Below are 23,429 nucleotides of genomic sequence, written 5' to 3'. Positions count from 1 at the left end.
ATCGCACCCGAAAGACATGACGGAGAGTGAAAACTGCAAACTTGCCAGAAGTCGCTTAGACGCCTGCCCACGGTGGGCGCCAACTATCGTGGGAATAAACCTGGCAGTAGAGGAGTAGGGTACGAATGGAGAGGGTAGAGTCCTGGCTACGGCAAGCTTGTACGCAAGATGTATGAGTTCAGGCCCCTCTCGTAGAGGTAATAGCCCTACCTCTCAGTGCTCGGGAGCTCTTGCAGTGTGGAATGTGTGTTATACGGGGTGCGAACCCTTGTGCCAGAGGGGAGGGGTGGCTTATATAGAGTGCGCTGCCCCTCATCAAGGCCTCAACATCTAAGGGTCTGATCAATGAGGTTTAAAGGTGTACGTTACTAATAACATACATATGTAATTAATGCTATTCATGAATATTAGTTGAACGTCTGCCCGTTGGCCTCCTGGAGGTGGCTTCTGGTCTTCTGTGTCGACTGGTATCTTCCGAGTGAAAGTTGGTTGTCAAGTGAAGGAAAGTATCTTCCGAGTGTCTTCGTACCGAGTGACTTTTTAGGTGCCATGGCCATCCAGTCGAAATCTTCTTTGTGACCCTCCAGCTAATAATGAGGTACCCTCAGGTAGGACATTTAGGTCAGGCTTGTGACCCTACCCTAGGTACATATCCCCATCAGCCGTCGAGTCTATTCTCACCGTCGCCGTCGCCGCCACCGAGGATGTCGCCGTTCGTACCGGACGGCGGGACCAATGCGCCACAGTTATGCACACCGGGGTCTGGTTGCGTCTTTTAAAGATGTAGGGGTGTGTGTGCTATTTTTTGGCCTATTCATATCCTTACAATTCGGTCCCACTTGTCAGAAAGTGATTAAACCTACTAAATCACCCTATCAGTACTTTTTGCAACAAGTTTACTGCTAACATGGTGTTTTTTGCAACCGCTTAACAAGTAGGTGGTTTTCTACAAACCAAGCCGCAAACGCTGTAGTTTCTTGCAATTCATCCAAACGGCGCCGTCTGTCCAATCATTATGTCACGTCGGCATTTTCCGGGCCTACCTGTCGGAAAAAAGGTCAAACGAGCCTAAACGGTTGATCAGTGCTTTTAGCAATGACTTAGGAGATTTCCCGATGTTTTCTGCAACAGATTAACGAGTTGGCAGTTTTCTATAAACCTAGCCACAAATGTGATGGTTTTTTACAATTGACTCCGTCACTTTGCCCTACTCCCAGTTTAGAGAGAAGAGAAACACCATCCACCATGCCCCAACAACCCATCGTCGGTAACTCGTTGTCGAGTCACGCCACCACGGGTAGCACTGAATGTGCCTTGTGATGATTGATACCCGCCGCCATCGTCCACCGAGCGGGCACTGCTCACCGGCTTCTTCCCGTGACGGCGAGGAGGGCAGAGAAAAAGGAAGAGATCGGGTGGCGGTGGTGACTACCATTCACCCGTGCCACCCATAGGAGCGCGAGAGTTCTATCTCATCATACAGAATTTTTGTTGATGTTGATGAGAAGGGGAGAGGGAGGAGAAACAAAAAAAGACTCCTTGTTAATACTCCCTCCGTTCCTAAATACAAGACATTTTAGATATTATACTATAAACTGCATACGGATGTATATAGACATATTTTAAAGTGTAAATTCATTCATTTTGCTTTGTATGTAGTCTTTTAGTGAAATGGCTAAAAGGTCTTATATTTAGGAACGGATGGAGTAGTCAACTTCATCTCCTTGCGTCCTAAAAAAAACTCATTGCCTTGCACAATATCTTATCTAATGCCGGTTCTTTCAGTAGAGTCCGGCTCGTTTCAGCATCTCTCTGTTTCATAATTCTTGTCGTGGTTCAGATGAGGAGAATTCATGGCAATTTTTATATCGATGAGGTGGTAACTACTTAAGTGTAATAACGTCTTTTAGTATAAGTGGATCATAAATCGAATTCACAAAGTTACATTTTAGCTCTACTCCGGCACAGCATATACACTGGTCTATTTTCTCCGGTTGGTAGCAACGCCGCCGTTTAACGCGACCACCGCCGACTCGACGTGATCCAGCAGGTACCCGAAGATCTTCTCCTTGAGCCGCTCGACGGCCGCCGTCCGCGGCCCGACGTCGTCCAGCCAGTCGTTGACCCTCTTGAGCTGCCCCAGCGTCCCGGCCACGTCGGCTTCGAGCAGCCGGTCCACGTGCCCGACGAACCACGCGCACATCTCCTCCCCGAGCTCCCTCCCCGCGGTCTCCAGCCAGGTGGCGGCCTCCTCCGCGGCGGCCACCGGCCTCGGCGAGCCGGAGACGGCAGGCGACTCGGTGCCGCGCTTCCTGGACGACGACGGGGCGGTGTAGAGGGAGAAAGGCGCCAGGTCGGCAGTGACCGCCGCGTGCAGCCACTCGCCGGCGTGGCCTCTCCGTTGCTGGTTGCTAAGAGCGGCCGTGGAGCGGGCGATCGCGGCTTGGAGCGCGAGGAACTCGTCGACGGTCTGCTGCGGCGACTGCTTGCCGGCGGTGGCGGCCAAATCTGCGAAGGCGCTGTGTAAAGCAAACCTGATGGGTCAGTTCGTTATCATAATGCTACACCTACAAAGACTTACGTAAAGATTTTACGTACAAACTGATGTGTAAGATTGTGATTGGTAATTAAGGGATGAGGGGCCCCCACCCTCACTGAAAATCAGGGGGAGAGAAGAGTTAGTTTGGAAGGTTAAGTAAACCTTTGTAAGTTTTTATAGGTCTAGCATTTTTGTTATCATATTATGGTTTTTCACTGTCAGTGTAATTTCACCGAAATTTCATTTTTTTCGTTAATTTGGTACGTACTGAAATATTTTGAAAACTAGTACTCCTTCCGTCTCAAAATAAATGTCTTAATCTTAGTATAATTTTGTATTAGAGCTAGTATAAAGTTGAGACATTTATTTTGAAACGGAGGGAGTAGTACATGTCCTGAAGACTGAAGAGCAGCTCACCTGAGACATCTGAGCACAATCTCTGCAGCAGAAGCTTCCTGCATGGCCTCCACAGCAGCCATCTCGGCAGCATCCCTATAACTCATGACCCCCTACATGCCATGTACAACACCATTTTATGAAAACCAGTCAAAGTTTTGCAACTCAAAGCAGCACAATCCTGACGCATCCAAACAGGAGTTTCTGAACGAAATGTACCGATCCGAGAGTCTGGAGGGCCGGTGGAAGCGACTCCCATGAGGTGCCCATCGTCGTCGCCGATGTCGAACGGGGAGGAGAAACCTTGACCATGTTGTCCGGCGACGCACCGCCAGGAGTGTGAGGTCGCTTCTCGCTCGTCTTGGCTGCGATGCTGGGACTTCTCTGCGCGCCGGGCTTGTGGAGAACGTCTGGTTTGGGAGATGGAGTGGGCCTTTGCTTAGTCCTGGAGATGATATTGGTCTTGCTCTCCCTTTTCTGCAGTGGTTTCTCCTCTGCCGGCTTTCTGCTTCTTGGAACCTGAGTGCATTAGCAGGTACATCAAAATGCTATTTCAGCTGTCATTTTGATCAACAATGTACGTAGCAATTGTCGCTTTTTAACACGATCGTGTCTCACTAGTACTAGAACACAGGGCTCTTCAATTGAAAAAAAATCTGCAGGTCCAAAAGAATATTATGATGTTTTTCGGTATTTAACACGGAGGAGTTGCTACCCTCAGATTAGCTCTGTTTTCCTTTCTGAACTTCTGTTTGAACTTGATTCGCTCTATTTTCTGACAGCCACAGTAGCATGCAAATTGCAAAAGATGATTCACTGACTAGTGAAGCGAGAAGAGACAAATTGGCGGTTGTAGCCAAACGACCATATGAAAAGGCAGAGATTTGGCACACAACCATGAATCTTATTAGGTGCACCTAATTCAGTTTATGTTTCACTCAAAGACGAGCTCTCAATCAACAAAAGGTGAATCACTCGATTATAGTAATCATACTAACAACCTGCCATTAGAAGCCTAGTGACTGCCGTGGTTAGGAAAAATAGTTGTGATGTCCATCACAAGAAAAGTTACATGCGTCACCACTCACCGCAGACCAACCGGTGCTACCTTGTCATGGAGAAAGGGAATGCTTGATGTGAAATTAACAATAATTATAGTACTATTTCCCTGGCTCAGAAAAAATAGCACTATTTCTAAAAAAGTAGTACTGTTTTACAAGTTATCACTGGTGGAAGAAAACTATCGAAGAAAATGCAACCCCTCCATTTCTAAATAGATGGTGTTTTAAAGTTTGGACAATCTCAAATATATAATTTTGTCCCTACATTTTGCACGAATATACGGACAAAATATTCGTATAAAACTACGATGTTATGGAAAAGAAGTTAGAGCAATTATAATGATACTATTTTCGCCTCATCAGATGAAAAAACTACACGCTTTTTGGGATGTCTCCTGTTTCCGAACAGAGGCAGTACAACTACAAGCACTTTCACCTAGGACATCATCATTTTTTACAAATCTGGCAACAAAGATAGTACTGTATTTGTGTTCTAAAGTGCAAATGAATATAACTTGTCAGAATTGAACTGATCGCTGATGACTGGCGAGTGTTGTGGTTGCAAATATGAAACTACAATTATGCGACTCAAAGCTCTTCATTTTCAGTCGAACTGAGTACATGTGAATGAGACGAAGACATCAGCGGTCTCCCTTTCCTTCTGGTCTTACAAGACAATAGACTGTAGTGCCTTCTAAGTTCACAAAATATTCTCAAAATTCTCATGTTGTGACACTAACAGAAGTTCTCCTTTCTCTGGAAGAAAGAGGGCAGAGGTGGACAGGATTTTCTTTCAGAAATGAAGGATTAGATACTTATATTTTTGAAATGTTAATTGAACAGTGATGGAAATGTGGAGAAAACTTGCACACACGCACAAATTTCTACCAAAAAATTGAACTGATCAGTGATCACTGATGACTGTGACGAGTGTTGTGCTTGCATCTATGAAACTGCAATTATGTGACTCAACGCTCTGCATTTTCAGCCGAACTCACCGAGGAACTCCGTGCCGGCGTCGCCATCGTCCCCTTGCTCCTTCCCCCGCTGATCACATCACCGGTCACCCTCTCCTTCTGATCGCCCGCGCTCCCCGTGCACCCCCAGCTCCTCCTCGTCGCCTTCGGTCCAGACTCCGCAGGCAACGACCTGGCCGGCCTCGGTCCGGAAGGCGAAGCCGGGCGTGCAGTTGCAGCAGTTGCCGGCCTTCCCTTGGGAGCCTGCTGTGGCGCCAAATGCGAGCCCCTCCTCGTCCCCGACGACGACGACGGTCGTGGAGGTGTGGGGGTGGGAGCAAACCTCACGACGGTGGGCCTCCTGCCCGTGTGGGCGGCGGCGGCCCCCCTGTCCTCCTCGTTGATGCTCCTGAGGGAAGACGTGGACATGTTGAGCGAGGAAGACGACCTCTTCACGTCCACCGACTCGAATCGTCTGTGTGATGCCTGGGTTGGCCTCTTAGGTTTCTCCATGGAAATTTGCTACGTATGGTGGTATGGTGGCTCTCGTTTCTTGGAGGTAGATGATGGGTAGCTTCTTGGTAACTTGATTAGACCTCGGTGGGCGCCGGCCGGAGCCAGTGATCCGCCGGCAGTATTTGTAGCGATGTTTGTGTAGCAAGCGGGCTAGCTAGCGTTATCAGTAAGACAGCAACTGACATGTATGGTCATCGTTAATCAAAGTTATTCAAAGCCGGCGATCACTTGGGCCTTGATTGGATTATCGTTTCCAACAGTTTTACACCTGTAAAATATACAGACCATGATCCGTTGTTTTCATTCTTTGCTGAAAATCATGCACATCCAGTAAAATACACCTGTAAAATAAATACGGATTTATTAAAATCAATAATGCTAGACATACAAAAACTTACAAAGGTTTACTTAACCTTCCAAACTAACTCTTCTCTCCCCCCTGATTTTCAGTGAGGGTGGGGCCCCTCATCCCTCAATTACCAAACACAATCTTACACATCAGTTTGTACGTAAAATCTTTACGTAAGCCTTTGTAGGTGTAGCATTATTCTATTAAAATACACAGATTCCAAGTGACGCCTTGGGTGATCCCGCAAAATTCAACACCAAATCTGTGGGCAAAAACTAAACCCAAAATATCAGGGCTTTGCTACACCTACGTAATTAATCTACGTAAAGCTACGCTGAAAACTGGTTTGGGGTGACTTGATTGGAAGAAAAAATAGCCTGGCCCCACCCCTCTGAAAATAGGGGGGAAAGAGAATTAGATTAGGAAGTTTAAGTAAGTTTATGTAGATGGGTACGTTGGTGTAGAATTACTGAATAAGTAAAATATTATGCAACAGAAATCCATACATATGCGACAGAAATGTTACATATGTGCAGCAATAACAAATTATCATTTCTTTAACATAAAATATTACATGCTGCAACCGTAAGAAATTAAAATATATATAACACACGTGACAACCTGATTCGACAATGAATCAAGATTAGGAAGATGTTTCCAGGTTGATGCTACAAAATAAAAATTTGCATCAAAAGTCAATATATGCAACAAAATTTTTCAAACTTGTGCAACAAAATCACAAACACGAGTCATCTCCAACAACCCCATAAAAATTTCACGCGCAATAGAAGTCATAGCATGTCATTGTAGCACTTTTAATGCGTCGGGATCAACATTGCCTTTATAGACGTCTAAGAACGCGCGCCCAAAAAAACACACAGTGTAAATTGTGAAGCACGATCCGGCGCCCCAAATTTGCTGCACGCGATAGCGCTTTTTAGTGCATGCCCAAAACTTTTAAACGTGTGTAGTATTTTACAGCCTCTGCTGGAGCTGCGCGGCGTCTACAAAACGGATTTTTAATGCGTGGACCGTTTTTTAGGCACCTGTTCGAGATGCTCTAAGGCTTACTCTAGGATGATCTTCATGAGGAATGTGATCACTAGGGCCTTGTAAGGACTCGTGATTCATTCACACACTCAAGGCTCTCAATGACTCCTAACGGCCTAGAAGAGACGCACACACTCCAAGAGTAACAGACAGAGTAAAGTTACTTGAATGAACTCCCAAATAGATCTTTAGTCAACTCTTCAAGAAATTGTAGAATCTCTCTAATAATTAGAGGCCGGAGCAAAAGAAGATGGATTTGTTGAAATAAAGATCGAGAGAGAAGTTGAGAGACAACAAATGAATCAAGTTAATCTTTATTGATGATGGGTACATCTATATATAGAGTTACAAAAGACACGAAGTGAAAAGGTGTCTGTTCGAGAAGGCACCAGGAACCGACGTCAGGAACCGACGTCGGTTTCCATATGGAAACTGCCATCTATTCCTTAAGCATGGATTAATAGGATTAGTTAAATCCTAACACTCCCCCTAATCTATGCTTGTTAGTGTAAGCATCATCATCTTGAAAAGCTCCTCCAAAAACCCTATGGAAAAAATGAGGATATATGTGTTTGATATGTTGCTAAAACTCCTTCAAAACCCTGGAAAAAATAAGGAGAAAAATGATGCAACATATAATGGTCATTGCCTCTTTTAACTCAATACGAGAAAACTCATAGAATTAAGAGGTCAATAAATATGTCGTATATACTTTCCTAAAAACCCCGATGGGGAAAACTAAAAGTATGACATATGATCTTGTATTGATATGACCTCATTAAAAACCTTCATGAAAACCTATATAGTAACTCATGGAGGGAAAAAGAGTATAACATGATGCATTGAACAGGAACAATTTAGGAAGATACTCCCCCTGATTCTTGCAAATTTCGAAGCCGGTCGTCACATACCAATTCCATGAACATGTTTGTGGAATGTAAAAGTTGGTAGAGATTCCGTGACCAAATCAGTCACATGATTTGATTTGCAAGAAATGCAATATAGCGATGTTGCTTATTACGTAACCTGTTTGCATCCGGGCAACACAAGCAACATTATCTTTGAGATAATGGTTGGTGGATGTAGCCATGAGATCTGTTTCGAAGACTCTTCGTGAGAGAGCTACCACAGCTAGTATGAACACTAAGCTTGTCTACGATCTGACATAGTGGGGATCAGATCGATGTATCCAATAATATCGGTGCTCACATTTTTGTGAAACTGAAAACCGAGGACAAGATGTTTGATGCCTTGGAGATATCGAAAGATATTCTTCCCAACCAATTGTGTTTGGTGGATCCAATGGCATTATGGAACATTGAGTCCCAATATGTCATTTCCATCATCTCTTGGTCTAAATAGATCTTTCCCTACGTCTAGAGAATGAACTACCATGAGAGTTATGGATGGATAAGATTTGTCCACAATGAAGTTCTCCAATATATTTTGGATATAGACAACATAGTATACCATAATGTATGAATGAAGGTGCTCAAGTGTAGTAACGAGCGGTATTTTGATTTACCCAAATCCTTCATTTTAAACTCCGTCATTTAGATGATTACATGTGTCGTCATTGTAGACACACAAACATGGATAATCATAATTGTAGGAGTAATCCTTGTGCATAAGGAACTCACTACATCGGTTGTACCATATGTACCTACAAGAATAAGTCGTATGATGACTTACTGATTTTTGCACATATATGTTGCATTTTGCATTTCGATTCAGAAGTGAGATTCCATCAGGAATCAATCATATATGTCTGAATCTAGTGATCCACATGGATATGTTGCATTTCGATTCAGAAGTGAGATTCCTTCAGGAATCAATCATATATGTCTGAATCTAGTGATCCACATGGATATGTGATCACTACATCTATCAACTGCAGAGATAGATGATTTTGCACTGCCAATGGTATAATTTAACGGAAAGAGATTCCACCTCTGGAGAATAGTTGGGTATCTGCGTGAACCCTTGTGCTACAATACTTGCTCTATGTTTCACCACCTTGTTGTTCTCAATTCTGTTTCCAGAAGAAAACTGGTGTAGGTATTGCTTATGAATACCTTTCCATTATTTAGCAATATTATTTCTGCCTAGATTGTATTCTTTGCTTGAGTTCAGTCCTAGTGTTGTTCACACTATGCCATGGCCATGGTCTTTGGATCCAAATCATGTGAAATGTTTTGCAATCTAGTTGAAAAATGTATGTCGACAATTGTAGACTTCTGGTTATATGTTTCTCCAGAATCTATATATCAATATATAGTTGATGGAAATATCGTTACCCATGGTGACTCCTCACGATTTCCCAATGCGATTGAGACGGGTATTTCGATGTCCCGGTCATTGTGTGCACTATGACCTGGGTTGGTGGAGGTTTCCCATCCACTGGGTATGCTACCCATTAGGTGTCTGTCAACGGAAAGTTGACTTGCATTTACTGATTCATAGGCCTTGATATCCTTGCTTGCAAGAAGCTGAATCCTAATGTACTTTTGCCATACAACTCCCCCTGTTGCATCGAACGGGGAGTGGACTGGTTTTTGTTGGTACTTCCACTCTTTCACGCGTACTTTTACAGGATTGTAGGATTGGGTGACACCTTTATAGTCAGTAAATGAATCTGGCAGGTTATTTGCAATGTGCTGCAAATCTTTTGAACGCATGGTTCAGATCTTTGAGTACGTGGATTTGAGGCAGAAATGTGTTGAACATTCCACTAATTTCCTGGCATTCTTTATGGTACTTGAATTCTCCCCCTAATGCCTGGAAATATTCCTCATTGAATCAGCATACTGGCCTTGAATAACGCCCCATGTGAGGGGCTTGAGGTATTGACGGAAATACAATTATTCCTCACATAGATCCCAACTATATGGTGAGGGGCCAATGATGTATGTCGGGTGGTGATATAGGTATGCAACCGAATTACCGCAGATGGGAAATACTTGATAGATTTCCACATATCAAAGATTCAGGGGAATAATATTATGCAGTTATGTCATGAGCGTGTAAACTGCATGACTCCAACGTAAAGTTGGTAAGTTGCAATTCCAAAGTAAAAATAATGCAATGAGCTTAATTCTTTGGATAATGGATTCTACCAAACCATTTTGAGTCTAGCCATTAGGATAAATTGCTAAACTTCAATCCAAAGGCCATAGAAAAGGCACTCAAGGAGAATTTTGCAATGTTATCCATTCGATTTGCTTGAAATCGATGTCGGGATAATGAGCCGATGGTTTCATGTGGATAAATCACACTTGAGACAATCGTACAGATATTGCTAATAGAACCATGGAATACCTGAATGGTCTAGTCAATGGATGGGAAGAGCCACTTACCTTGACTTGATGCATTCAAGGAGTCTGAGTGGTTCAGCGTAGACTTGAAGGTGCACAAGCCTTAAAATTAGCTTCCGTGTGTCACATGTAATGCACACAAAATCCAAATACTGTTAGAATTTAGCATCATAATAATCATAAACTATTGAAATTGTTGATAGTTTCGCTTTCAACCCAATGTCACGGTGATCAAGGCGAGAATGTCAAGTTTGTCATGTACAAGACACTCTGTAAAACTATCTCATGTGCAACATGTGCTATGGGTTGTGTCGTATGTGTAGTACGATCCAGATGATACATAGAAAATGTGCTTGCCATATCCGTTGCATATGGTAAAGAGAAGTTAGTCCTCTTTGTTGTCATCATAAGTTTCACTATGGAAACTATTTTGACGAAAATCTCTATAGTTTAGTAGGGTATGAGTTAAACCAGGAGAAATAAAGCATCCTCACATTACTCGAGTACCTAGAGGGATAGTAAATATGACTCGAGATGAGCCAACAAATACCTCATCGCGTCTAGCGATTTTAAAATATCTCCTTTCTCTCAACGATAGTGGAAACATTGGACTTACCCAAGTATAGAGTTTATGGTGCATATGTCCACAAGGCACATATCATCTTTCATTGGATTAACTCCCGTAGAAATCTATATATAGACATGGAGATTCTCAATATGAAAATCACTGTCAGATATATATAACACATATAAATGTATTTGTACCAAGATGTCGATACAATATATTGTGATATACAATATATGATGACAACAATACTTATGTTGTTGATACAACATCATAAATAGACATAAATAAATATTGATCACTCAAGAGATTGAGAGATTATTCATAGTCTCCAAACATGTCGGTAGAGGCATATTCAATCATCACGTTCTTCGTGTCCATGGGTTCCCGTCATCACTGTGATGTCGGGGTGAAGGTTGAAGTGAGCTTCAAACCTTTGCCCTTGAGTTCATTGTATCCCAGGAATTGCTAATACAGAATAATCAAATGCTAATATCTGAATCTAATGCCTTATGATATATAAGACACTATTTTTCTCTTAGCGGTGTGATCCTGACCAGAAGTGAATCCTGGATTGCACACTTTATCCCACGAGGCAAGAGCGATCATGATGTCCATGGCCCAGATAGGGCACTGGTGGCCATTGAGGGCGAGTGCCTCAAATTCTATAGCCATATTTTACCGCTATGGGTAACCTTGAGATAATCAATTTACGGTTAGTAAATTAAAGACCACATGGTTGATGTTGTAATGAACTTAGCAAAATCAATGGGTATTTCAAGAAATTATCTTGAAACCATTAGTGTGAATCTCAAATTGCTAAATATGACACCTTGAAGATAATCTCCGAAATGGAGTAGATCTCGCAGCACTAGGAAGTATAATCTGATGAAGTCAGTAGATACTCACTCGTAATGCCTTATGTCACGACTTAGAAAAATGTGTGGGAGAACACTTTGTAAAGCAATCATAATGTTGAAATGACAAAATGCAGGCTTTATCAGTAATCATCGATAATCTGCATAGGCGGTAGATCCATATGACTACCTTGTGATCCCAAGCATCAATTTGAAAAACAACACTTCGAATTTTGCATCTTTATTTGCAAGAAATTGAAAATCTAATTGCAAATAGACGTATTGATCTCGACATGTGTTGAACATGGAAATAAATACATCATAGAAATATTCCAGAATAGCTCGTACTCAATGGAGAAACAGTACTGCGGAGGTACTGAATTTATCTTTGCAAGATATTAAAAATCTCAATTGCAAATGGACGTAATAAATCTCGACACGTGATAAACGTGGAAAAATATTACATCAACTTAAGATCTGAAGTACATCTCAGTACTCAATAGATATACACTACTATTGTAATGAATAGTAATTGTGTTGCAAACTTGATGTTCAAGTAAAAAACTTGAATTGTATAGACCTTAAATAAAATGAGATGATTTTGTATCAAGTTGCAAGATAATTCAGCGAGGTGAATTAATATTTTGCGAGGAAAATTGATCTCAATCGCAATGAGATTGTTTTGCGAGAGAAGAAATTCTCAATCGCAAATCAGTATTGTATTTAACAGGTCTAAAACAGGGTGAAATCATGCTAGAACAACTACAAAATCACAATTAAAACAAGTTTTGGCCTATTCAAAAATAGGTAAAGCCGCAAGGGCTAGAGTGCAAAACTTGCGAAGAAATAAAATTCTTTATCTCTTTCTCACGAGCAGTTTGTGATTGGGATTTCTCCCGTACAGGGGCTGCAAGTGCGCACCACCAGGCACCGGCTTGGCTCACCGGCCTGGGATGCGCCAGGGACGCCGGGATGGACGTACGCCTACGGGAGCAGGGCGAGGGACACATCCGTCGCCGCCGCCATGGGCGGGCATAGCGAGCCGTGCCACAGACAGGCTCTCAGGAGGGCGTCGTCGTGCACGTGGGGGCCGAGCGGCGGGCGCGGATGAGCGGCCACGGGCGCTACGCGGCCGGGCGAGGCCGGGCGGCCACGAGCGCTGCGGGTGCGAGGCGACCACAACATGGCGCTGCTGCCCACGGCGCAGGCGGGCGCAGCCATGGCCTGGCGCGGGCTCGGGCTGGCGTGGGCTGGCGGGGCCGGCCACGGCTTGGAGCGGGCGGGCGCGGAATGGCGCTGCCACGACCAACGGCCGAAGCGGTTGCCGGTTCCTCGACGGCGAACGCCCGTGCGCCGTGAAGACGACGTTGGAGCCAAAGACAAATCTTCTCGCCTTTTTACCTGTTCTTCTCAGATGTCAAGCCCGTGGTCGGCCACGGCTTGCCGCGGGCGGGCGTGGCCAAGGCCTGACACCCCCACGGCCAGGCACAGGGGCGGGCGGTGAGACCACGACGCGGGCGCTGCCACGGCCAGGTGCAGGCACCGCGCGGCGCAGAGGCCGGGCGAGGTTGCTGCGCTGGGGCCGGAGGGCGTCGTTGTGGGGATGGAGTCCCTGCCGTGCCTGCGGATGCCTCCACACCTTTCTCCAGCGATGACCGGCGCATCACGGAGGAGCCGTCCTCGTCCGAAGAAGAGGCGATGTTGACGGGGTGCCGGAAAATGACACCGGCGGGCGACACCGACTGAATGCGTCGTATCGATGGAGAGCAACGTGGCTGATAACATGTTAAAATAAATATCGAGAGAGAAGTCGAGAGACAACAAATGAATCAAGTTAATCTTTATTGATGATGGATACATCTATATATAAAGTTATAAAAGACACGAAGTGAAAAGGTGTCTGTTCAAGAAGGCACCAGGAACCGACGTCGGTTTCCATATGGAAACTGCCATCTACTCCCTTCGTTCCAAAATATAAGACCTTTTAGAGATTTCACTAGAAGACTACATACAAAGCAAAATGAGTGAATGTATACTCTAAAATATGTCCATATACGTTCGTATGTTGTTTATAGTGCAATCTCTAAAAGGTCTTATATTTAGAAACGGAGGGAGTATTCCTTAAGCATGGACTAATAGAATTAGTTAAATCCTAATAGGATTAGTTAAATCCTAATAGGATTAGTTAAATCCTAACAGGATTAATAAGAAAGGGTTCCAAGAGGGGAGTAGCTTGCCCTTCAAACACTCCGAAAAACTGCTTCAAATCACTTTGGTCGCTTGATGTCCAAACTGCATCATGTTTTCTGGCCCATCTGTTGCATATCCACGCACTAAAGTTCCCCATATGATGTTCCATAGAGACTCCTTCGACAGAGACATAGTGTCAAGTTTATATGACTCTACAGTTGTCGATATGTCGGCTTTTTTCTTTTATCATTTTATTAGTATTCGGGTGTGTGCATCTTAATCATGCAGAGGCCAGGTGTTCCTCATCATGCTTTGTATCCTCTTGATGCTACATTTTGAGTTAATAAATACGCCCTTTATCAAAGAAAAAAATGTTCCATTGAGCCCTTTTTATGTCCTTTTTATAGAGTTACCTGATTTTGTACGTTTTAATTGTGAACACAACATAATGCTTAGTCTTTTGTAGGTTTTCTTAGTTTTTTTTATTTTCTTTTTATGTAAAGATGTTTTCAAACTCACATGGACTTAACACTATAGGTAGACAAGAGTTAGGATTAATTTGGAGAAATTACTAACACTACATGGAAGCCCGATGGATACATTGACAAATGAATGTCCCACGATATGCACAATTTAAATATTTATTACTTAGATATTGGGTGTCTCGTCGATATGAATCCAGCGAGCTCAAGATCACCTCAATTGGATCCAAAATGAAGAAAGGGCGATCAAAATACAAAACATTGCGTAGGACAAGATGGATAGTGTTAGAGCATATTTCTCCATATGTGGTTTTGGTAATTGATGACAATCTCTATGGACTAATGGTTGACTTAGTTATATTTATAGGATTTGTCCATAGGCACTTCTTGAAGTCCATCTGTTGGGTTCAAGGAGTTTATATGATGACCAAGGTGGTATTCAAGGTATTATCCAAAGAATGGTCATAGAGACACAAGGTTGATCAAGATCGTCAGACAAAGAGTAAATCAAGATGATCAAAACACAAAGCGTACAAGATGTACCGAGAGGGATCAAGTGATCCCATGGTATGGTAAGCATTGTCCATTACGTGTTTGTGTACTAACCCATGGTCTTCGTGAGAGTTCTATGTGGGGTTAGGTGTGTTTCCATGGACTCGCGTCAAGAGGAAGATCTCATACAACCCATGGAGGAGGGACGTCAAGTGATGATCGTCATCAAGATTGTGGTGTGCAAGTTCAAGTGGATCAGCACGAAGATATCATGCTTGAAGCTTGCCGTCCATTGTGGTGGCAATGGACTTGTGAAGATATGATGAAGAGCGGTATATGGGTGAGCAATCAACTAGTCTTCATCAAGCCAAAGCAATCAAGAAAGGTGGTCCATCTTGAGGAAGCCAAGATAATCGTCATCTAGCTCAAGAGGACGAGGTGCAAGGTATAGGTTTTCCCTTTATAGGTTTTCTGTTGTAGGATAGATTGTCGTACTATCAAGGGGGGCTCTCAAATGAGTAGCTTGATCGTATCGTTCCTGAGAGCTCAAACTATTTTCATCCTTGCATCATACTTCTTGGTTCTTGTTTGGTGTTTCTCTTTGTTAGTTTTAGATCTTATGGTCATCTTCATGACAAGCTCGAGTTCATCGAAAATGGTGACCATATGCATCTTCTATGATGTTTTCGATGTTGGGAGTTTTTACCGGTCTTATTCGAGGAAGGGTTCTCACCATTTTCTTATGGGCCTTTTCTCACTTGCTTCTTATTGATATTTCTATCAATATTGTGTTATCCCATGTCGTTAGCTTTCTAGCAAACTTGGTTTCGTTGAATTCGGAGTCCGTATGCGAAAGTTAAGGCGGTTTCTAGGGTGAGCGGTAGTACTGCTTGTGCCAAGCGGTACTATCGCTCTAGGAGCGGTAGTACCGCTCCGTCGTACTTTATTTGCGCATCCTTTTTTCCTCAGCATGGTTGGTGAACCTACCGAGCGGTAGTACCGCTCCGTCATACTTTATTTGCGCATCCTTTTTGCCTCGGCATGGCTGGTGAACCTACCGAGCGGTAGTACCACTCCCATGAGCGGTAGTACTGCTCTGTGCGGGCTGTCAAGCATAATGGTTGGATTTTTCCCCACCTATAAAAGGGGGTCTTCTTCCCCATTGAAACTTATCAGTGAAGCACGAGTTTGCCCCCCATTGTTGACCTTCTTCGAGCTTGCTAACTCTCAATCCCTCCAATGATTCTTCCTAGTTCTTGAGGGAAAAGAGAGAGGAGATCTAGATCCACATTTTCACCAATCACTTTCTCCTCTAAGTGAGGGGAACCCCTTGGGTCTAGATCTTGGAGTTCTTCGTGCTCTTCTTAGTTCTTCCTCTCATTTTCCTCCCTAGCATTAGTTGCTTTGGTGGGATTTGGGAGAGAAGGACTTGGGCACTCCGTGTGCCCTTGCCATTGCATTTGGTGCATCGGTTTGAGTTCTCCACGGTGATACGTGGAAGTGATAAGTTGAGAAGCTTATTACCCTTGGGTACTTGGTACCCCTAAAAGCTTTGTGGTGCCTCGAAGCTCAATCATTGTGGTGTAAAGCTCCGAGCAAGCGTCGGGGTCTCCAATTAAGTTGTGGAGATTGCCCCGAGCATTTGTGGTCACCTCAAAGCCATATGCCATTGTGGTGAAGCTTCATGGTGTTGTTGGGAGCCTCCAATTAAGTTGTGGAGATTGCCCCAACCTTGTTTGTACGGGTTCGGTGACCGCCCTCAGGGGTCCCTTAGTGGAATCACGACATCTTGCATTATGCGAGGGCGTGAGGATATTACGGTGGACTTAGTGGCATCTTGGGGAGCATTGTGCCTCCACACCGCTCCAAATGGAGATTAGCATCCGCAAGGGTGTGAACTTCGGGATACATCATCGTCTCTGCATGCCTCGGTTATCTCTTACCCGAACCCTTTACTTATGCACTTTACTTTGTGATAGCCATATTGTTTCTTGTCATATATCTTGCTATCACTTAGTTGTTAAATCTTGATTAGCATAAGTTGTTGGTGCACAGAGGTTAGCCTAGTTGTTTTAGGTTTTGTGCTTGACAAACTAACCATTAGTTTTATTTCGCATTTGTTCAAGCCTAAGCCGTAATTATTTTAAAGCGGCTATTCACCCCCTCCCCTCTAGGCGACATCCACGTCCTTTCAGATAGCCAACCATCATTATGATTGTGTGTGCTTGTACCACATGTGAATGAGTCATGAAAATCGCTATAACTTTCATAACTTGACTCCGATTAAACTCTGATTTGTTTCCTTTTCCAGGAAAAGATAATGAAGCTATTCAAATGATATAATCTACATTATAGCCCTTGGATGAAAGTGGGTGATCTTCAAAGGAGGGGCTTGGCATGAGTTATATATACATCCATCTTGAGGGATTCAAACCTAAGTCACCTAGCACGTAAGGAGGGGCAACCTTCACTTCGCGCCACATTGAAGAACACCTCAACTATGTCTAAGAGCAAGGGAAGAACACATCCACAATGGGATCCAAGAAGGAATAAGGGAGAATCCTTCACATTTTGCATGACCTCAGTGCTCGCGTTGGTGCACCTCCTCCGCTCCATGGTGACCCCGCCGCCACCTCCTTCCTCCAACTTGTATATCCATGGGTTTGTGTACTTTTAACACTGGTGCAGCGATGTGCTATACAAACGAGTTTTAACCCCTCTCCTTGATGGCATTTTAAACCGTCGCGTAGTGAGTGTGGGCAATAGGGTGGTCCTTCCCACACGACCCAAAAACTGTCGGGGATAGGATGCGGGAATGCATACGTTTTGCATAACTAAGCACATGCAATTCCGGCATCAATCATAAACACGAGTCTTGAGACAACTGTTTCTGATATCTCTAATATCGCAAACTCTCCATCCTTGCTACTCGTTTGTGATTGCATTACCATCACATTCGGACTTCTATGGTTTTATCTTACCAAGCGCAGTCCACGCACGGGATTTTTCCAGGCACGTACCAAACTGGCTCTATGTTTACGATGTGCGCCACGTCACAAACAATTCATGCTGGTAAAGCGTGTACGATAAGGCGACAATCACACACATTTAGTTTTCTTGCACCATTTCTGATATTGTCTGACATCACACATGCTTTGCAAACGGCCGTTGTGTGCATGGTTACACATGTTTCCTCTTTGTGAACCGTGTCAGATTATGATGCATATCACACACGTTGTGCTTTATAGACTCTGTGCGCCGTAATGACCTGCCGAGTGTATTTTCACCCTAATTTAATTGCGGCTATTTAAAATAGTACCGAAATTTGCATACTGTGTGCAGGGTACTGTCCTACAAAACATAATTTATCCCTAATTTAATCCCTGCATTTAAAAATCATAGATTTTGAATTTGAAAGTAGGCAATCACTTATTTCATATCGAACCATGTTTATTACAAATATAGGTTCAAGCATGAATGCATATTTCATATCAAACCTTGTTGAAGCACCAACTAAAGAATGATGAACCACAGTTGTACTAAAGACTGTAAAGAGATAGGAGAAAGACATTCTGGTTGCTAGAGAAGGTGATGCGGAAATCCCATATTGTGCCCTCCTCCATGCTAATGTGCGCACGACTCTAGGCCAACCCCTTGTGATGGCTTCCCCCCATCCTTCACTGTCTTCATTAGGACTTCTCGATGCTCATTGTATTCTCGATGAAATACTTTAACCTTCATTGCATGTCGACCAATCATGTACTTTGCGAGGTAATCTTGAGTAAACTGCTTTGGAAACCACTATGAACGAAAAAGATTGAGACATTGTTGTGTAACAACTCATTACGGGCGGTAAAAAGAGAAGGCTTTGGAGTTCATAGTTACCGTCCTACAGCTCATTGTTGTGTTGGATAGAGCGTAAACAAATAATTTGATTGCCATCGTTTGTATCTTTTTGCTACTAATCCTTATGAGTTTTCTCACTTGATACTGGTTTATGAACATATCATTGCCCATACGCAAAAAGGGTCTATGGGTGCATCTTTGCCAAGGACATATGTACCTACAAGCAACAAGTCAATATTAGAAGCTAAAAAGTGTCCATGCCTAGATCTATATGCACTACATTATGGAACAACAGGGGGAGTAGAAGCCGAGGGATGAAACTAACCTCGGCAGAAAATGCTGGCCACTCCTGTTGTTGTCCTGCATAACTAGTGGAAATGCATGATAAGTACAACAACCTTAACATCAAACAAATATAGCCAAGGTAAGCAACATCACCTCATAATGATAAAGCGGATATAAAAGGAAGGGAATGTTAACTACAACAGGCTTAACTGCCACCAAATATTGTAATTCAAACTGGTATTGATGAAAATGAATAAATCGTAGCTCATGCTTAAACATCACACTAGATAAATGTGTAAAACTGAAATAAATAGCATGTGTGGTATATGCTTGAAAACTGGACAAATGCTCACTCCAAATATAGCGGGAACCAAATATAGCCGTTCAAACTGGTATTGAAGAAATCAAACTGCACAGTTCCAACTTGCACATAATGAACATCACATTGTGAATAACTGAAATAAACAAGGCATATATGATCAGTATAAGAACCAAATATAGCCAATGAAAACTGGACAGTGCTCACTGCAACCAACCTAACAAGCAAATGGAGATAAACAGGGCTTATGCTTGAAAACTAGACAAATACTCACTACAACCAGCCTAACAAGTAAATACAGATAAAAAAGGCATCTCCTTGAAAACTGGACAAATGCTTGCTGCAACCAACCTAACAACCAAATACAAATAAACAATGCATACTCACTATAAACAACCAAATATAGCCATTCGTGAAACTGAAGTGGACAATTCATACTTAAATATCACATAGCCCTATTGAACATTACATTTTTCGCATAACTAAAATAATTAAACACCGCATGGAAAATCTACTACAACAAAGGGTAGGGTTTGGCTAGTTAGAAAAGGTAAGATTTGCTGATAGGATGTTGCCTCACTTGTCATGGACGGGATCCTTCCAGTTGGAAGAACACAGACCCATGGTGCACTCTCTGATGTCGCAGATGCGTTGTTTCACCTTGGAAGACCCTTTTGGGTTGCCTCCTCATTGTCTTGGTCGATGAGATCTCACTTGGCAGTTGAGGATCCCAAGCCGCTGCCGCACAACGCGTCCTTCAGAAATGACAAAATGGGATCGATGGCGTACAAGGATCGCAAATCCTTGATCGCCTGGCGGAGGAGATCGCTGGCAGGATGTGATAGCCTGGCTTACTAGGGATGATAGACTACTCATATCAATAAGGAATTCCTTCTTTTCTGGGAGCCCATTCGAACAGAACTCCCAGATTAAGCATGCCTGGCTTGGAGTAGCTCTAGGATGGGTGACCGGCCAGGAAGTTGATCCCGGATGCGCATGAGTGAGGACAAAGCATGCAGAAAAGACTAGTATTGATATGTGGGGCCAATCTAGATCCCTCCAGGAGTAACGACCGCCGGCGGGTGTGCCCGGGCGTTACAAGTTGGTATTAGGTCCGACCCTCGCGGTTACACGAATGTTTGTGGACAGGTGTGTGGGCATGTTGTTCATGACGTTCGTGACCAGTCGTGGCACACGGCATGGCACATGTACTGGACTAGATGCACATACGTTTGTGCCAAGAGGGAACGCTCGTGTGGCCCGACGAGGACGTCGGTTCCTTTCAGTGGTGGTGTATGTGATAGCTTGGCTTATTAGGGATGATAGACTACTCATATCAATAAGGAATTCCTTCTTTTCCGGGAGCCCATTCGAACAGAACTACCAGGTTAAGCATGCTCGGCTTGGAGTAGTTTTAGGATGGGTGACCGACCGGGAAATTGATCCCGGGTGCGCATGAGGGAGGAAAAAGTGCGCAGAAAAGACTACTATTGATACGTGGGGCCAATCTAGATCCTGCCACGGGTAACGACCACCGGCGGGTGAGTCCGGGGCGTTACACATGGGCCTTCGAAGAGATCGACGATGATTGAACCAGAGGGGTTGGGGATGGACCACTTAACCTGTGACATGGCCCGCTGACGTGAAGCCTTCGGCATGGCAACATAGTCAACGACCTCGCGAGCTTCCGCGGCGAGGTGTTGCTCCGGGATCGACAAGTCAAGATGAACGGCGGTTAGCTTGCCAACATACGTCGGAGAGGCTATGATAAACCTCTTTTGGCCGACGAGGGAGGGCGATGGTTCAAATGCCTCGGCTATTCGAATTTTACTATAAGGTCGACGTTGGAGAAGAGTGGGGGCGACGGTTGAAATACCGCGACATCTAAAATTTGGGTAAAGGAATTGAAGCAAGGCGGGAGCAACCAACCAATATTGCACACGATCGAAAAAGAATATGCGTTTATGATAATAAGGAAAAGCGACAAAACCAGCGATTTTTGAATAGCTCAAGGCGGGTAGTATGTTTTTCGATTTCTAGCTAGATGGTCTATCTCACACGGTTGGTCGTGTGATAATAAAGAAATTGTGTGTGGTCTTTACATGGCCGGTGTGTCGCTGCCTAGGCTTCTATGAGCATTGAAACTGGCATCAGGAGACCGAAGGGAGAAGAGGCGGGAAACCGATGGGAGGACTGGCAGGAAACGGTAGCATGTTTGGATATATGACACCAACAATATGGAAAAGTTAGTAAAAAAGGAAGGGCGAGCTAGCACGACGCGTGCGCACAGTGCTTACCCACGGGTGCCAGACAGTTGACCAGAACAGCTGTAAATATTCACGGTTTGCTTAACCTTTTTTATACATTATCATTAAGTTTTCTAAGCATTAATTTAATGTGCATAATTCAAATTTGAACTGCAAATACATGCTCCAATGCACCCAAATGGCAACAAAAATGATACATGTGTCCTTCGATGCTTGTTTATGTCCAATGCAAAGAATGGGAATGAAATACAACCGTCTCGGCGTTAGACTCAGCCTGGAACATTGAGAATCTCAGTTTTTTAAACCCCCGTAAATCCAAAACTCATCCAAAAAGCATGAAACTTGGCATGGTGTCATGACATGGCACATATGTGTCGTGGAAAAAAATTGTCCATGTTGGGGCAAGCTTTATTACAAGCCTCTTATAAACCGGAACTTCTCTCTCAAGAAGCCTCGTGGTTTCGATAGGAAAATGTGTCCCCCTTATGGGCAAAACGATAGTCGCTGCCTCTTCTCGCATTGTACTGTTTTCAACAAGCAGCATGGAACAATACGGTATTTGTGCTGAAATTTGAAATTATTTAAGGTTCCTTTTGCCTTTTTTTACACTAGTTGAGTTTTCTAGGGATTTAATGTCCATATGTAATTCAAATTTGAACTACAAATACATGCTCCAGTGCACCAAAATGGCTACAAAAATCATACATGTGTCCTTCGATGCTTCTTTAGGTCCCATGCAAAGAATGGGAATGAAATACGACCGTCTCGGCGTGTGGCATGGCCTCGAACATTGAGAATCTCGGTTCTTAAATCCTCGTAAATCCAAAATGTTGGGGAACGTAGTAATTTCAAAAAAAATCCTACGCCAAACAAGGATATATCTATGGAGAAACCAGCAACGAGTAATGGGGTAGAGCATCTTCATACCTTTGAAGATCGATAAGCGGAAGCGTTACTAGAACGCGGTCGATGGAGTCCTACTCGCAGCGATTCAGATCATGGTCCGTTCCGATGTGTGTGCCGAATCACGGCACCTCCGCATTCAACACACGTACAACCCGGTGACGTCTCCCACGCCTTGACCCAGCAAGGAGGAGGGAGAGGTTGAGGGAGAGCTCCGGCAGCACGACGGCATGGTGGCGGTGGAGCTACGAGGTATTACGACAAGGCTTCGCCAAGCATCGCGGAAGAGGAGGAAGAGGAGGACCAGGGCAGCACCGAGAGAGAGAGAGATTTCTGTGTCTCAAATCAGCCAAAAACTCCACTATATATAGGGGGAGAGGGAGCAGGTGCCCACCCTTAGGGTTCCCACCCCTAAGGGGTGCGGCAGCCCCATCTAGGGCAAAGGGCGGCGGCCACGGCAAGGGAGAGGAGGGGTGACACCCGAGATGGGCCTTGGGCCCCCTCCTGCGCCAGAGTTTGCCCCCCTTCCTCCCTTGCTGCGCCTTGGGCCTAGGTGGGAGGCGCACCAACCACTCTAGGCTGGTTCCCTTCCACCTTTTGGCCCATGCTAGCATTTTGGGCTGGTGGCCCCTCTCGGTGGACCCCCAGAACCCTTCTTGCGGTCCCGGTACGTTACCGGTGACGCCCGAAACATTTTCGGTGGTCCCAGTACCTTACCGGTGACGCCCAAAACATTTCCGGTGTCTAAAACCTCTCATCCTATATATCAATCTTTATCTCTGGACTATTCCGGAGCTCCTCGTGACGTCTGGGATCTCATTCGGGACTCCGAACAACCTTCGTTAACCTCGTACACTATTCCCATATTACCCTAGTGTCATCGATCCTTCAATGTGTAGACCCTACGGGTTCGGGAAGCATACAGACATGACCGAGACACTCTCGGGTCAATAACCAACAGCGGGGTGTGGATATCCATGTTGGTTCCCACATGTTCCACGATGATCTCATCGGATGAACCACGATGCCAAGGATTCACTTA

General features: G+C 44.2%; 1 protein-coding gene across 1 annotated transcript; it reads right to left on the bottom strand.

The window, feature by feature from the left end:
- Positions 1–1,910: 1,910 nt before the first annotated feature.
- On the bottom strand, positions 1,911–5,600 carry LOC123451158. Its single transcript, XM_045128168.1, has 4 exons — positions 4,995–5,600; positions 3,155–3,454; positions 2,957–3,048; positions 1,911–2,519 (listed from the first exon to the last, which is right to left on the bottom strand). Exons 1-4 carry the CDS (start codon positions 5,463–5,465, stop codon positions 1,982–1,984), a joined length of 1,401 nt encoding a protein of 466 aa, XP_044984103.1. The 5' UTR covers positions 5,466–5,600; the 3' UTR covers positions 1,911–1,981.
- Positions 5,601–23,429: the final 17,829 nt, after the last annotated feature.

The sequence above is a fragment of the Hordeum vulgare genome, chromosome 4H, assembly GCF_904849725.1.
Source record: "Hordeum vulgare subsp. vulgare chromosome 4H, MorexV3_pseudomolecules_assembly, whole genome shotgun sequence".
In the NCBI taxonomy this organism is placed as follows: domain Eukaryota; kingdom Viridiplantae; phylum Streptophyta; class Magnoliopsida; order Poales; family Poaceae; genus Hordeum; species Hordeum vulgare.
Note: the sequence above shows the minus strand (reverse complement) of the source record. Positions and strands in the feature narration are given on the sequence as shown.

What these genes read in the sequence shown, in the direction of transcription:
- LOC123451158 (XM_045128168.1), bottom strand. Translation starts at nt 5,465, where the DNA reads ATGGAGAAACCTAAGAGGCCAACCCAGGCATCACACAGACGATTCGAG. An exon ending in CGCCGGCACGGAGTTCCTCG is followed by an intron (nt 3,455 to 4,994) that starts GTGAGTTCGGCT and finishes TAATGCACTCAG; the next exon opens with GTTCCAAGAAGCAGAAAGCC. An exon ending in CCCTCCAGACTCTCGGATCG is followed by an intron (nt 3,049 to 3,154) that starts GTACATTTCGTT and finishes CATGGCATGTAG; the next exon opens with GGGGTCATGAGTTATAGGGA.